This window comes from Schistocerca serialis, chromosome 7 (assembly GCF_023864345.2).
Source record: "Schistocerca serialis cubense isolate TAMUIC-IGC-003099 chromosome 7, iqSchSeri2.2, whole genome shotgun sequence".
NCBI lineage: Eukaryota > Metazoa > Arthropoda > Insecta > Orthoptera > Acrididae > Schistocerca > Schistocerca serialis.
This window is the reverse complement of record NC_064644.1, coordinates 247,675,921-247,689,517: the sequence shown is the minus strand read 5'-3', so window position 1 is coordinate 247,689,517 and position 13,597 is coordinate 247,675,921. Positions and strand designations below refer to the sequence as shown.

General features: G+C 37.8%; 1 protein-coding gene across 2 annotated transcripts in view; it reads left to right on the top strand.

Annotated features, from left to right (window-relative positions):
- Nucleotides 1–13,597, top strand: part of LOC126412527 (elongation factor-like GTPase 1) — a 593,784-nt gene that overhangs the window by 153,797 nt on the left and 426,390 nt on the right. For both annotated transcript variants that reach the window (XM_050082167.1, XM_050082166.1), the window contains 3 exons: nt 4,755–4,900; nt 9,596–9,731; nt 11,878–12,096. In XM_050082167.1, coding sequence (XP_049938124.1) covers nt 4,755–4,900; nt 9,596–9,731; nt 11,878–12,096 — 501 coding nt within the window. The remainder of the gene's footprint in view (nt 1–4,754; nt 4,901–9,595; nt 9,732–11,877; nt 12,097–13,597) is intronic.

Below are 13,597 nucleotides of genomic sequence, written 5' to 3'. Positions count from 1 at the left end.
TGATTTTTGACATAATGTGCATGTTCCTTGATTTTAATCACTTTTCTTATAAAATTTTGAGGTGAGTAAGTGACTCCATTAAGAGAAAACAACAATCTCAGAAATTGCCTCTTTCTGATGTCAAAAAGAAGATAGATAGATAGAAATCCTTGTACTTTTCATTCCACACATCCATAATAGCAACCCTCAGGGACATAGAACATTTCTTAAAAACAAAAATATATAATACATATTTACAAAAGAAGTGCTCGTGGTATCAAAGGAAAATTCTGTTGAGAAAAGTAATAAATTCTGAGACAGAATTTCTGGCGTAGAATTCATTGCAGGTGGTATGGACAGACAGTTTTGTGAACTAGTTCTGAAAACACTTTCTGAAAACTGAAAGCTATTTTGACAACCCCACACAGTGGAAATATTTTAGATGTATAGCTACATACAGGCCTAACCGTATCAACATTGCCACAATAGAGACAGGATTAAGTGATCATGATGTCATCAGAGGGAGGATAGTTACTTAAGTTCATAAACCCATCAACAAGGGCAGGAGAGTGTTCACTCTGGAAAGAACAGAAAAGGAGTTGTAAGCATTCTACTTGACAATGTATGGGCATCATTTGGTTCAAATACGATAGACATAGAGGGATTATAAGCAAAGTTTAAACTTCGAACACTGTTCACTGAATAATATATCTTGACTAGGAGTGATGGGTACACCTATGGCCTTTTAACATTGTTGCACCTGATGATGTGACTTTAGACTGCAAAACCAGATGTGTATCAATAAAACAAGGATTTGACTACCTGTCAGCAGATTCTTTTTAACACCATACCTTTCAACAGCTGTGAATGCACAGAATATAAAAAATAAAAAAAATCTTTGTAATAGTTTGAACTGATTGTAAATTGCACTCTGTACTGAGAAAGTATATTAAAAACAGAAAAGATGTACTGTGATTAAATAACAAAATTTTGAAAATGCTGAGGAAGCAGAGATTGTTGCACTCTTCGTTCAAAGAAAAGGATGTAGAAACCTCAACAAGCAACAATTACTAGAAATTCATGCATTTATAAGAAGTTTGATGTGCAGAGCACATAACAATTTCCATCGTTATAGCTAGCAAAAGATCTTGCTGAGAACCTGAGAAAATTCTGTTCCTATGTAAAATCACTATGTGGAGCAAACATTTCTAACCAGTCACTCAAAGACCAGTATGTTTTGGCAACAAAAGAGAGCAAAAGAAAAGTTGAAATTTTAAATTTCACAGTTAAAATCAATCACACAGGAGGTTTGTACAGACATATGATTTTTTGACTATATAAGTCACCACTTCTCGATGGAATCCCAGTTCCGTTTTGTGGAGAATACTCTTCAGCATTGGCCTCTTACTTAGCTTGCATTTATCAAAATCCTACCCAGTACAAAGAGAAATGATAGTTAAATGGACACTCTAGCTGCAAACAGGCGTTGATGTACTTCATTGGGTACATGTTGAAAACATGTGCCCCGACCAGGACTCGAACCCGGGATCTCCTGTTTACATGGCAGACACTCTATCCATCTGAGCCACCGAGGGCACAGAGGATAGTACGCCTGCAGGGACTTGTCACTTGCACGCTCTCCGTGAGACCCATATTCCCAACATGTCCACACCTCTACATTCGTAGTGCGCCTAATAGATGTTAGCCCGTCATACCCATTACTCATGGCAGATTAATCTACCAAGTCCTGTATGAGTTCGAGAATAGCACGTGTGTTCGCACAAGAAGGTCAATGGCCGGGAAGCCATATTTTAACTATATATGACGGTAGTATCTGTCATTTCTAGCAAAGCTGCATGGTCATCTACGGTAACTGTTCTTTTGGGAACAGATACTACCGTCAAATATAACCAGTAAAAAGTCACAAGTGATGGGAAATTTTCTGGAACTCCCTTATTTAAGAAGGGTAAAATGATGGACCCACAAAATTACAGACCAATACCCTTAACATTGATTTGGTGCAGAATTATTTTGCGTATCCTGTTTTAATGTAATAAATTTCTGTGAGGCAGAATAACTTTGTCCACAAATTAGTATGGATTTTAAAAGCGCTATTCATGCGAAACCCAGCTTGCTCTTTTCTTACACGATTCCTGTGAGCCATGGATGATTGACAGCTGGCAGATTCCATATTCCTGGATTTCTGGAAAGTATTTGACACAGTGCCCCATTGCAGAACGTTAGCAAAGGACCAAGCATTTGAAATAGGTTCCCAAGTATGTGAATGGTTTGAGGACCTCTTAAGTAGCAGACCCAGTATGTTGTCCTAGATGGCAAGTGTTTCTTCAGAGACAAGAGTACTGGGGTTAGTAGTATTCTGGGAAATGTGATAGCACTGCTCTTGTTCATGTACACATAAATGAACTAGCTGATACGGCTGACAACACTGTAACGTATGGGAAAGTGTCATCATGGTACATGGTACTTTCCACCATGCACCTTATGGCAGCTTGCATAGTGTAGGGACACCCACTACCAAGTTGCTGAACATGCTGTACATCTTAACTCAAGGCACCTGAATGCCTGCAACACCACACTTGCTATTTGGATCCTCCTACCTGATACTAATTTCGTTGAACTCTGGGGAAGAGAGATTGTCCTCAACACATTGTCACCTACCATTTATCATATATATTTTTTTATTTATTGGACCTCATTATTTTCTTTAATGCTTTTATTTTTTATTTCTTTCTGTTTATTCTCCTCCCTCCCCTCCTTTTGTCTCTCTCCTTTTCCGCTGTCCTACTTCATTTCTTTAAGTCCTACCTATTTGTATTTCTCACTTTGTACTTATCATCTGTGGACTAAAGCTGGTGCAGTATGCAGCAGAGTACCATGTCAAACCTCCAGCTCTCTGTGACACCTCCCCATTCATCTTTGTCTACCCTCATTCTAACTACAGGTGTCCAGGTGTCCTGGGGTCTGAGTGACATGCAACTTTTTTTTAACCTTCCACAACGTATGCCTCTCTCCTCCCAAGGATGAAATTAGTAATTCCAAAAGCTAGGATTGTGTCATCACTTTTGTTCTTATATTCTATATTTCTGTCTCTGTAGAGACAGCAAAGGACTTGGAAGAGCAGTTGAATGGAATGGACAGTGTCTTGAAAGGAGGATATAAGATGAACATCAACAAAAGCAAAACAAGGATAATGGAATGTAGTCTAATTAAGTCGGGTGATGCTGAGGGAATTAGATTAGGAAATGAGGCACTTAAAGTAGTAAAGGAGTTTTGCTATTTGGGGAGCAAAATAACTGATGATGGTCGAAGTAGAGAGGATATAAGGTGTAGGCTGGCAATGGCAAGGAAGGCGTTTCTGAAGAAGAGAAATTTGTTAACATCCAGTATTGATTTAAGTGTCAGGAAGTCATTTCTGAAAGTATTTGTATGGAGTGTAGCCATGTATGGAAGTGAAACATGGACGATAAATAGTTTGGACAAGAAGAGAATAGAAGCTTTCGAAATGTGGTGCTACAGAAGAATGCTGAAGATTAGATGGGTAGATCACATAACTAATGAGGAAGTATTGAATAGGATTGGGGAGAAGAGAAGTTTGTGGCACAACTTGACCAGAAGAAGGGATCGGTTGGTAGGACATGTTCTGAGGCATCAAGGGATCACCAATTTAGTATTGGAGGGCAGCGTGGAGGGTAAAAATCGTAGAGGGAGACCAAGAGATGAATACACTAAGCAGATTCAGAAGGATGTAGGTTGCAATAGGTACTGGGAGATGAAAAAGCTTGCACAGGATAGAGTAGCATGGAGAGCTGCATCAAACCAGTCTCAGGACTGAAGACCACAACAACAACAACATTCTATATTTCTATCAGCAGTACTAAACATTCTCTCTCCTGAAGGTAAGTCTTAGGGGACATCAAAACAAGCCTTAAGAAGATCCCAGCAGAGAGAAGAAACATTGAATATCTTAGAATTTTGATGAGGAACATGATGAAACCTAACATCTCAGAAGATTTTACCTTCAATTAATAGTCAATGTCTTTCACAAACACTCTTGATGTTGGATAATTTGGTTGCAGTGACTTACTACTACCTCCACATCCTGACCCTAGTCAACCTTTCTTTGCAGAGCTAGCCAATGTGTCATATGCTGTCTGTGGTATAATTCAGATGTGGCACCGGCGGAGGGGGGGGGGGGGGGGGGGGGGGCGAGGTACGGGATAGGCATGATGCTTTCCCATTTGTTGTTAGCTTTGCAGATCTTGGAGCTGTTACTTCTCATTGAAATAGCTCCTTATTTGGTGGTATCATGAGGCTGATTACACCTTGTTCCAGTCTTCCCACCCAGGAAAAATCCCAGGTGGTACTGGGAATTTAACCTGGATGTTCTGCTTTACAATCAGAAATGCTGACCACTCAGCTGCAAAGGCAGTGAGTTAATAGAAAGAATAAATGCCAAAAGAAGTCTGTGAAAAACCCCCTTACCAAATGAAGGGACAGTTGCTAAGGCAACCAGGAGTAGTTCACTTGGCACAAAAAAGGTGTTAGATGGGGAAAATTGTGCCGCTGACAAAGCTTAAGGCATATAACACTTAATTTTAACTGCATTATGTACAGTTAGTCTGTAGTTGTGTAAAAATCAGTACAAATGGAACTTAATATCACACTAGTAGAAAATCTGGTGACTGTTAAAGAAATGCACATTGAAATGCCACTTGCATGATTGTATATTTTGAATGTATAAAAATTTTTTCCAGGACATGCCAGCTCTAGTCAATGGCTTGAAGCTGTTGAATCAAGCTGATGCATGTGTTCAGGTATTTGTGCAGGAAACAGGTGAACATGTGCTAGCCACTGCTGGAGAAGTTCATTTAGACAGGTGCATAAATGATCTCAGAGAAAGGTGAGCCTCTTTTATGTATTATGTTTATCATGCTTAATATTTGTTCTAAATGATTAAAGGAAAATCTCATATATTAAAAAAATGCTGTGACTTACCAAGCGAGAAAGCGCTGGTAGATAGACACAATAAAAAACACACAAACAAATCTCAAGCTTTCGCAACCCACGGTTGCTTCATCAGGAAAGAGGGAAGGAGAGGGAAAGCCAAAAGGATGTGCATTTTAAGGGAGAGGGTAAGGAGTCATTCCAATCCCGGGAGCGTCTATCTACCAGCGCTTTCTCGCTTGGTAAGTCACAGCATTTTTTAAATATATTTTTCCCATGTGGAATGTTTCTTTCTGTGTGTGTGTGTGTGTGTGTGTGTGTGTGTGTGTGTGTGTGTGTGTGTGTGTGTGTGTGGCTGGGTAAAAAAGAAGAAACACTGTGTTTGCTCAAGGTGGAACCTATACAGAAACAAATGTATTCATAAATAAATATGGACTCAAGAGTGAACTTCATTCTCAAGACTACAATTTAGTTTTCCCTCACGACTATATTTCACTTATGTGTGGCAAGAACTGAACTTCCATCTCTAATACAATCAAATCAAAGGGAATAAGAATTTTTTTATACATGATTGCCTGTGCTTTCCTACATTTCTTAATTAAAAGGTCTGTTTGCTGACAGAAAAAAGTAGCATCAGAAGCAGGAAAAAAGTTGAATCTCAACATTTAATAAGGCAAATGTCTTACTTCTGGAATTGTGATGTATGATGTGGAAAAAGAGAAGAAAAGAATTATTAAATAGAAAGATCGTGGAGATCCCACATCAAAGTGGGATGAAAACTACTACTATTATTGCCCTTTTTGGTGAAGATAAAGACATCATGTATTTGTCTTTAGACCTTTTAAAAATTTCTGGAATGTGTACACTTTTTTAACATTCCAAATATTAAATGCATTTGAGAAAATCTATTACACAACACACATTTAGTAGCATGCAAGCACTGAATCGTATAAAAGAATTTTTAGTGTTTAACAACAATGTGGAAAGGATAGACTGCTGTTCATCACATAGAGGAGGCACTGAATCCTAGAAAGGCTCAAAGAAAAAGAATACATCCTGTTTGTTTGTGCCTGTCCGCTTATGAGTGCCTTCTCTATGTGGTGAGTAACAATCTACACTACAGGTCAAAATTTTTCATCAACTTTCACAACAATAGATTTTTGGTTAAAACAGGGATTTTGTTTTGAAAATCATATTAAATCCCCATTCTGATAATAAAACAAATATAAACATGTAAATATTAAGTGCCTCTGTTGTGTATTTGACTGGTTGTTTGCATAGAGAGGTGCTAATGGGTATATACGACAACAGTGATATGCCTTTACCTAAGATGATTCCTTTCACATAGGATTCAGTCCTCCAGCTGTCTGTGCAGCAGTCAGTTCCCATTAGGTTACAGTACACTTTGTGCATCTATCACTGGTTTTGTATACCTAATCATGTTCTTACCATATTACTCCCTAATGAAACAGAAGCAGGAGACTGGAATTGAAAAAGAAGTTCTAATTGTAGCTTTGCATCAGGATGGCTGTACTAGTAGGACAATAGCAACAAAAATTGGCATAGCTCAATCTGCCATGGTGTATACAGTACAATGGTTCAAGCAAATTGGTGCCAATGCAAGTGTTTTGTGATATTGTAGACCCCAAGTAAGATCGTACAGAGACGATCGGTTCATATGTGTGTAGAGTAAACATCAGACAACTTGTACTGCAACACAAATATGCTATGTAGTAAATAGTGTGTGAGCAGCTCCAATCTCTGTCTCAACAGTGCAATGCCATCTTCACCAAGAAGGTTTAAAATGGTACACAGCCGCCAAAAAGCTTTTATTATCCAAACAAAATAAGATGAAAATATTGAAATGGGAACAGAAACATAAAGCCTGGAGTGTGCAGCAATTGTCCAAGGTGTTATAAAGAGATGAATCTAAGTTTGAAGTATTTGGAATCCATTGTTGAATGTTTGTTTGTCGACTTTGTGGAGAATGCGTGAAGACTCAGTGTGTGACACTAATGGTCAAGCGTGGTGGCGGGTTGGTCATGATGTGGGGATGTTTTGTGGGTGATAAAGTCAGTGATATAGTGAGAATTAATGAGACATTAAAGAAGGAAGGATGTCATAGGATATTGATCAATGATTCAGTTCCATCTGGCAAGAGACTTATTGGTTGTGGATTTGTTCTGCATCAGGACAATGATCCAAAACATTTTTCTAAATTGTGCAGTTGGTATGTAAATAGAAAAGACATATGTGGAGAACTGAAGAATATGGTCTTACCAAGTCAGACACCTGACTTAAGTCCCATTGAACTCTTACGAGATGAAGTTGATAGGGAAGTCAGAAAACTGAGGTCATCAAATCTGGAGATCTGTGGAATAATTTACAGATGTGTTGGACTGCAGCATCTGCAAAAACACTACAAAAACATATCTCCTGAATGCCAGGCATTTGTACAGCTTTCCTGATGGCAAAGAGTGGATACTTTGAAGAGGGTAAAATTTAAACCACATTTTATTGTACTTAATGATAGAGGGATAAAATATTCATTTTGATCATCAATTTGGTGTGTATGGTATGTTTGTACACTGAAATAAATTACATAATTTTTATAACAGGTGATCGAAAACTTTTGACTGGTAGTGTATCCTCTCCAGTAGTGTATCCTCCCTGTATTGTTGTCATTGCAGCACAGACTTTCCATTGTTACATTTTTTGATTTTGATATATACATAAATGGTACGTACATCCAGCAGCATTACAAATTTTTATGTTGGGATTAAACTGAGAGTTATTAGAGAACTACTTCAGTGGGTGTGCAAGCAAAAATTAGGTGTGACAGGTAGGCAGTGGACAACAGAAACTGTGTCAAAAATTGATCATTGGTGAATTACATAAATTTACATTTTGCATACATACATGGATGGAAATGCATACACCATACTCATTAGTGGCTCACACGCTGATATCCTGTTCATGAACCTGATGGTGGTGTTTGCCATTTACATTGTTTGGCTTGTTGATGAAGTATCAAGTGTGTATCTTCGTCATGTGAATGGCCGCAATGAATAATTATGAAATCTAGTATTTGGTCTGTGTCATGCTGTTGAGCACTGAAAGAAAAGAAAGGAAATGTAGGTAACTATAACATACAAGAGCAGGGCCTCAAGCCTTCACACTGTGGTGCAGCTGAATAATGGAAAATATGGGGTGTGGTTTTGTTTAAATAGCTGCTTTGTGCTTAATTAATCAGTTTCCATACTTAGCAGAGTGAGTAGTTTAGCACTAGTCTTAATTTATTGTTGTTCTAATGTACACAGCGAGCGAGGTGGCACAGTGGCACACTGGACTCGCATTCAGGCGGATGACGGTTCAAACCCATCTCTGGCCATCCTGATTTAGGTTTTCCATCATTTCCCTAAATCATTTCAGGCAAATGCTGCAGTGGTTCCTATGAAAGAGCATGGCCGATTTCCTTCCCCATCCTTCCCTAATCTGAGCGTGTGTTCCGTCTCTAATGACCTCGTTGTCGACGGGATGTTAAACACTAGTCTCCTCCTCCTCCTCCTCCTCCTCTAATGTACAGATGGAGCCTGCAGTTGCTGTTTCTACCAGTTACTACTGTATAACTTGACTTGATCCACATCACTGGTGACTCTCCTTCATGAAATGTTTTATGGGAAATGATGTGTGAATGAATGAATGAAAGTTCTGAATTCCATACATAACATTAGCACACATTCTGATGAATAGAATTTGTCCAATTTACTATTATGAAAATCCAACACTATTTCTACCATAAATTAGTGACCAAAGTCACAGTGGTAAGGAACTCACAGGAAGGATAATAGGAATATAAATAATATGAATATTTTTAAAAACTTTCAGAATGAAATGATGGTTCAGTTGGCTTTGTCAGTCCGCTGTTTCAAGTACTAGAATGGACTGGAAAGTGTAGGGATAAAATTGCAAGAAATAGCCGTTCCCTGTTTTGTTAAATTCCATAGTGTGAAAGGTATTTCACAAGTAGTTTTGTGGAATAACAAATCATTTGATATGAGGTGAAGATTTATGGTATTTGTATCAGTTATCCTAGGATTTGATGTCCACATGCTGTTAACATACACTAAAGTGAGATAGGGAGAAGCTTTAGAGCTCAAGCACAGTGTGAACTGGGTACCATGTGATCTATGTTTCTCTTACCTTGATTTATAATTTTTTTTACTCTACATAATAGCTTCAACTGTGAAACTAATTTAAATTGCTATATAACACAAAATATGAAAGGTACATACACTGCCCAATGTCCTAGATCATTTATCATTACTTTGGTACGTAAAGTCCATCCAGCCACAATTTCGTTCTTAATTCTAAAACTAAGGTTTTGTTCTCATCTCAAAATAATCTTAGTTTGCATTGACTGTGAACTAAAATTGAAGCTCTGAGAACATGGAGCATCATGAATTCAGAACTTTCTCACAGGCCAGGGTTAAAGGATTTTTAGGACACTTATACCAGATGATGCCAGTATTGGTTTTCTTACATTAGAAGCTCACTCTGTAAATGCACGGAAATTATCCAGTCCTCTTCAATGTCCAGGGGTGATCATGATGCATTCTATTCATTCTTTGATGGATTTGATTTTTTATAGGTATGCAAAAGTGGAAATAAGTGTCTCTGAACCAATAGTTCCTTTCCGTGAAACTGTTGTGGAACCACCAACAGTTGACATGGTGAATGAGGCCATAATAGAGCAAAGTAGTGCTTCTACGAAAGAAGTTGGTGCTGTAAGTAATTTCTGTTTATTGCTGTAGATCTACATTTTAATCAACTTTAATATTATGAAAAAGAAAAATTACTACACACCATACAGAGGAGATGTTGGGTCACAGACAGCCACAACAAAAGGCCTTTTACCTGAAAGCTCTATATGTATGGCAGTCTGTTTGTTGTGTCTGTCTGTGAATCAACATCTCCTCTGTATAGTGAGTATCAATCTTTCAGTTTTCATAATATTGTCAGTATATCATCCTGGATTTTCCATTGTTTGATTTTAGTCAACTTTGACTTTTTATTGGTTGCATCTGGAGAATACATCGATTTGTTCTATAGTAAAATAATGTTAGCTACAGCACTGTTTTTTAGTACATTCTGTGTAGGAGCTCAGCAAAGTCCAGTTTTTACTCACACATTCCTGACATCATTCCCATGCACTCAGTGCCGCCTTCTGTATCCCTACTAACCTCCGTAATATCCTTGTCAAGTTATAATGTTCACAGACCACCATCTCTACACCAATATTCCTATGCCTGCAATTTTTCGCTCTGTAAAACCTGTCCCATGCAAGTGCTCACAACCATTTACTCCAGCATCACCACTGAAAAAACCTACAATATCAAAGGCAGAGAAACGTATGAAAACACTAACATGTCCTGTTGGGGAACAGTTACAACTGAGCATCATAATAGATGTGGAAGTCACTGCTTCAGTTGTAAGCCTTTATTTTTAAATTCATGACTGGGTTTGAGCTAACAAATACTTATCATCAGGTGCAATTACTGAAAATAAACAACAGAAGTGTGCTAAAAAATAATCTTTATATCTGTATATGCATAAAATAAAGTGAATGAGGACTATCACATATAAAATTCTAACAGTGGTCAGGCTAGATACACTAGAAAGTGAGAAAGGAATACATCACAGTACCATGGCAACAACTAATAATAAAACAGAGAAACCACCTACGTGTAGATGCATGGAATAAGGTAAGTATTCTGGTTCTTGATGATGGGCATTTGTTAGCCAGAAACCAACTGTGACTTTAAAAATAAAATCCTAACAACTCAAGCAGTGATTTTCATGTCTATGACTACATGTGTTCACTGTAAGGCTTTTTATGCAGGGATGGCCTCTACTAAATTGAATGAGTGCTTGAATGAACACAGAAGATCTATATATCTTGGGGACCTACATACAATACCCAGTTGATGAACATGCTCTACAACATGACTCAAAATTACCTGAGCCAAAGAATGCAGTACAAGTTTCTCTGAATTCTGGAGAGGGAAAACTTGCTCTCAAACATACCCTCACAGCCCACCATGCTCATAGACTTAATCCTTGGTAACTGCTCCGTCCCCCTTTTTTCATTGATAGAATTTAATTATTTACTTATTTATTTTCATCTTTCCCTTTCTATATCTGTTCCTGGTTTTATTGTCATTTATTTTCCACGTGTCTCTTAGTTCTTAATTGCACTATTCATTTCAATTCTCATTTCTCACAATTCATCTTTACTCCTCACTTTGCCCTTGTATCATGTCTGAACTAAAACTGGCACAGTACTCATCATAGTGTATCTTCGACTTCCTATTCTGTCTGACACCTCCCTAATCATCTTTGTTTCTCCTCATCCTCACAACACATGGTCTCTCTCTCAACATGAGATCTCCTGAGGTCTAAATGTCTGAACCCTTCTTTACAAACTTTCTTTAACCTATTCCTCTTTCCTCTTTATGGAAGGAACTATCAGTTTCAAATGCAAGGTATAATTTTCATACTTTTAAATTTTGTACCTTCAGTACTTGAAATTTTGTCTCTTGAAGGTAGGTACTGAGCAGTCATTCTGTGTCCTCAAAATTTTGCAGTTTTATCAAATGAATACAATTAAATAAATATTTGTAAGGATATAATATAATATATTGAAAAAATACATGTATAGCAAATTAAACCCTTTTTAAAAGGAAGTTGCAACTATGTGAAAAAAATAACAGTAGCTTTTTTAGATTACTTACATTCCTGTGTAATGGGCTGTAAATTAATGAAGTTTTAATGCTGTATGCCATTCGAGAAACTTCCAAAATAGTTTCTGCTGCAATAGCCACATTCTTGAATTGTGATTAGTATGAAGCCAGAGTCATTTTACTGTTTCAGAATGAAGACGGATCTGTGGTAATCACAACAGCAAATAAACAGTGTACAGTGAAAATCAAAGCTGCACCACTACCAACTGAAGTGACACAATTACTAGAGGAAAACTCAGAGTTGCTCCGAGCTATGGACCATAGCTTAGCTGCAGGAACTTTATCAGGGCGGACCATTGAAACAATAAAACTTTTACGTAAGAGGCTGGAAGATGCTTGGAACAAGAAGGTTTGTGTTTTACTGTTAATGAATTCTTTACAATAGTTTTGAGCACTGAAAATACTTGGATATTTCACAAGGAGATTTATGGTATGAAAATATTACAACAGGTGCATCAGTTATAATGTTTTTCTTTATTTTTTTTTGAAATTTTTATTTGAAAATGCACTATTTTAAATCTCTGGTTCCTATAGTCCCATGTCTTCCAGAAATCTTTGTACATATTGGATCCAGTGTACTTTTGTTCTCCTGTTCACAAGAAACTGTATTATTTGTTATCCAACCTCCATGCTATATCCAATACTCCAGAGATAACTAGCATGGAAAGTCAGGTAGCACTTAACACATTTATTGACAACTGACACTGTCTCATGAATACAGAGTAACTTTATAACAACAGAAACATGACTTAAGTTCAATGGAGAATTGCAGAAATGAATTACACAACATAAGGTTTCTTCTTGACTTAAACATAATGTCCAAGAACACTCTTCTGAAAAGTAGCTTGTAAATTTCATCCCGCTTCTCCATGGTATTAGTCCCTATGGAATATGGAATTAAGTCCTGCTGAGAAAGCAGTGAAATATTTGTAAGTTTGAAATAGAGTTTCTACAGCCTGGACAAAGTATCGAACAGACACCAATTACAGCTCTTCAGGGAGCTGATCAGAATGCTGTCACGGATCCATGAAGAGAGCTGATTACCAGAGCTGCGAAGTCCCAATCGGTGTCATTGATGATCTTGGGTCATAGACTGTGGAGGTGATTACCAGAGCTGCGAAGTCCCAATCGGTGCCATTGATGATCTTGGGTCATAGACTGTGATGATCGTGACTTCAAGGGCCACTATGCTGAACTAAATAGACCACAATGTAGAGCTGCAAGTTTTTAATTGGCTGCCCTTGCAGCTTCAGTAGAACAAGATAGTTCCACATGCACACATCTTGTAGGATGCACACATCAGCGAATGTCCTGGATGGCTTGAAGCTACTACCCTCTGTTGGTCAGTCCTTTGAGATGCCACAGTGTGGCTGCGGCTGCATGGAGTGTGTTAGCTCGTGAGGTGTCATTGATGTGGCATAGCTGTCACATCATGACACTCCACTGTTCCATACTAGGGATGTGTCCAAAGAAACTGCTCCTTCTTTTCCTGGTGATATCCAAGATTTTACCTATCTGGTTACAGAGATCGTCATTTGCTTATATTCTATATTGACTGTCTCCTGTTCTTCGAGACTCCAATATCCTCTTGAGGATCCTTGATTCCACAAGTTTTAGTTTCTTAAATACTCTTACTAGGTTCATACTTTCTGCTCCATATAAGGCTTCATGGAGGATCACTTTCTGCATTGATAAAAATAAGCTTCTTATTGTAGTTGTACATACTTTGTATGCTAAATTCATTTTCTTTATTTGTGCTCCCATTGCTTCTGTTTCTGTCAGACCAGTTTTTATCCATCCTCCTAAGTTTTTAAATCTCCTCTCCTACTAAATTTTCCCTCCTCCTATTG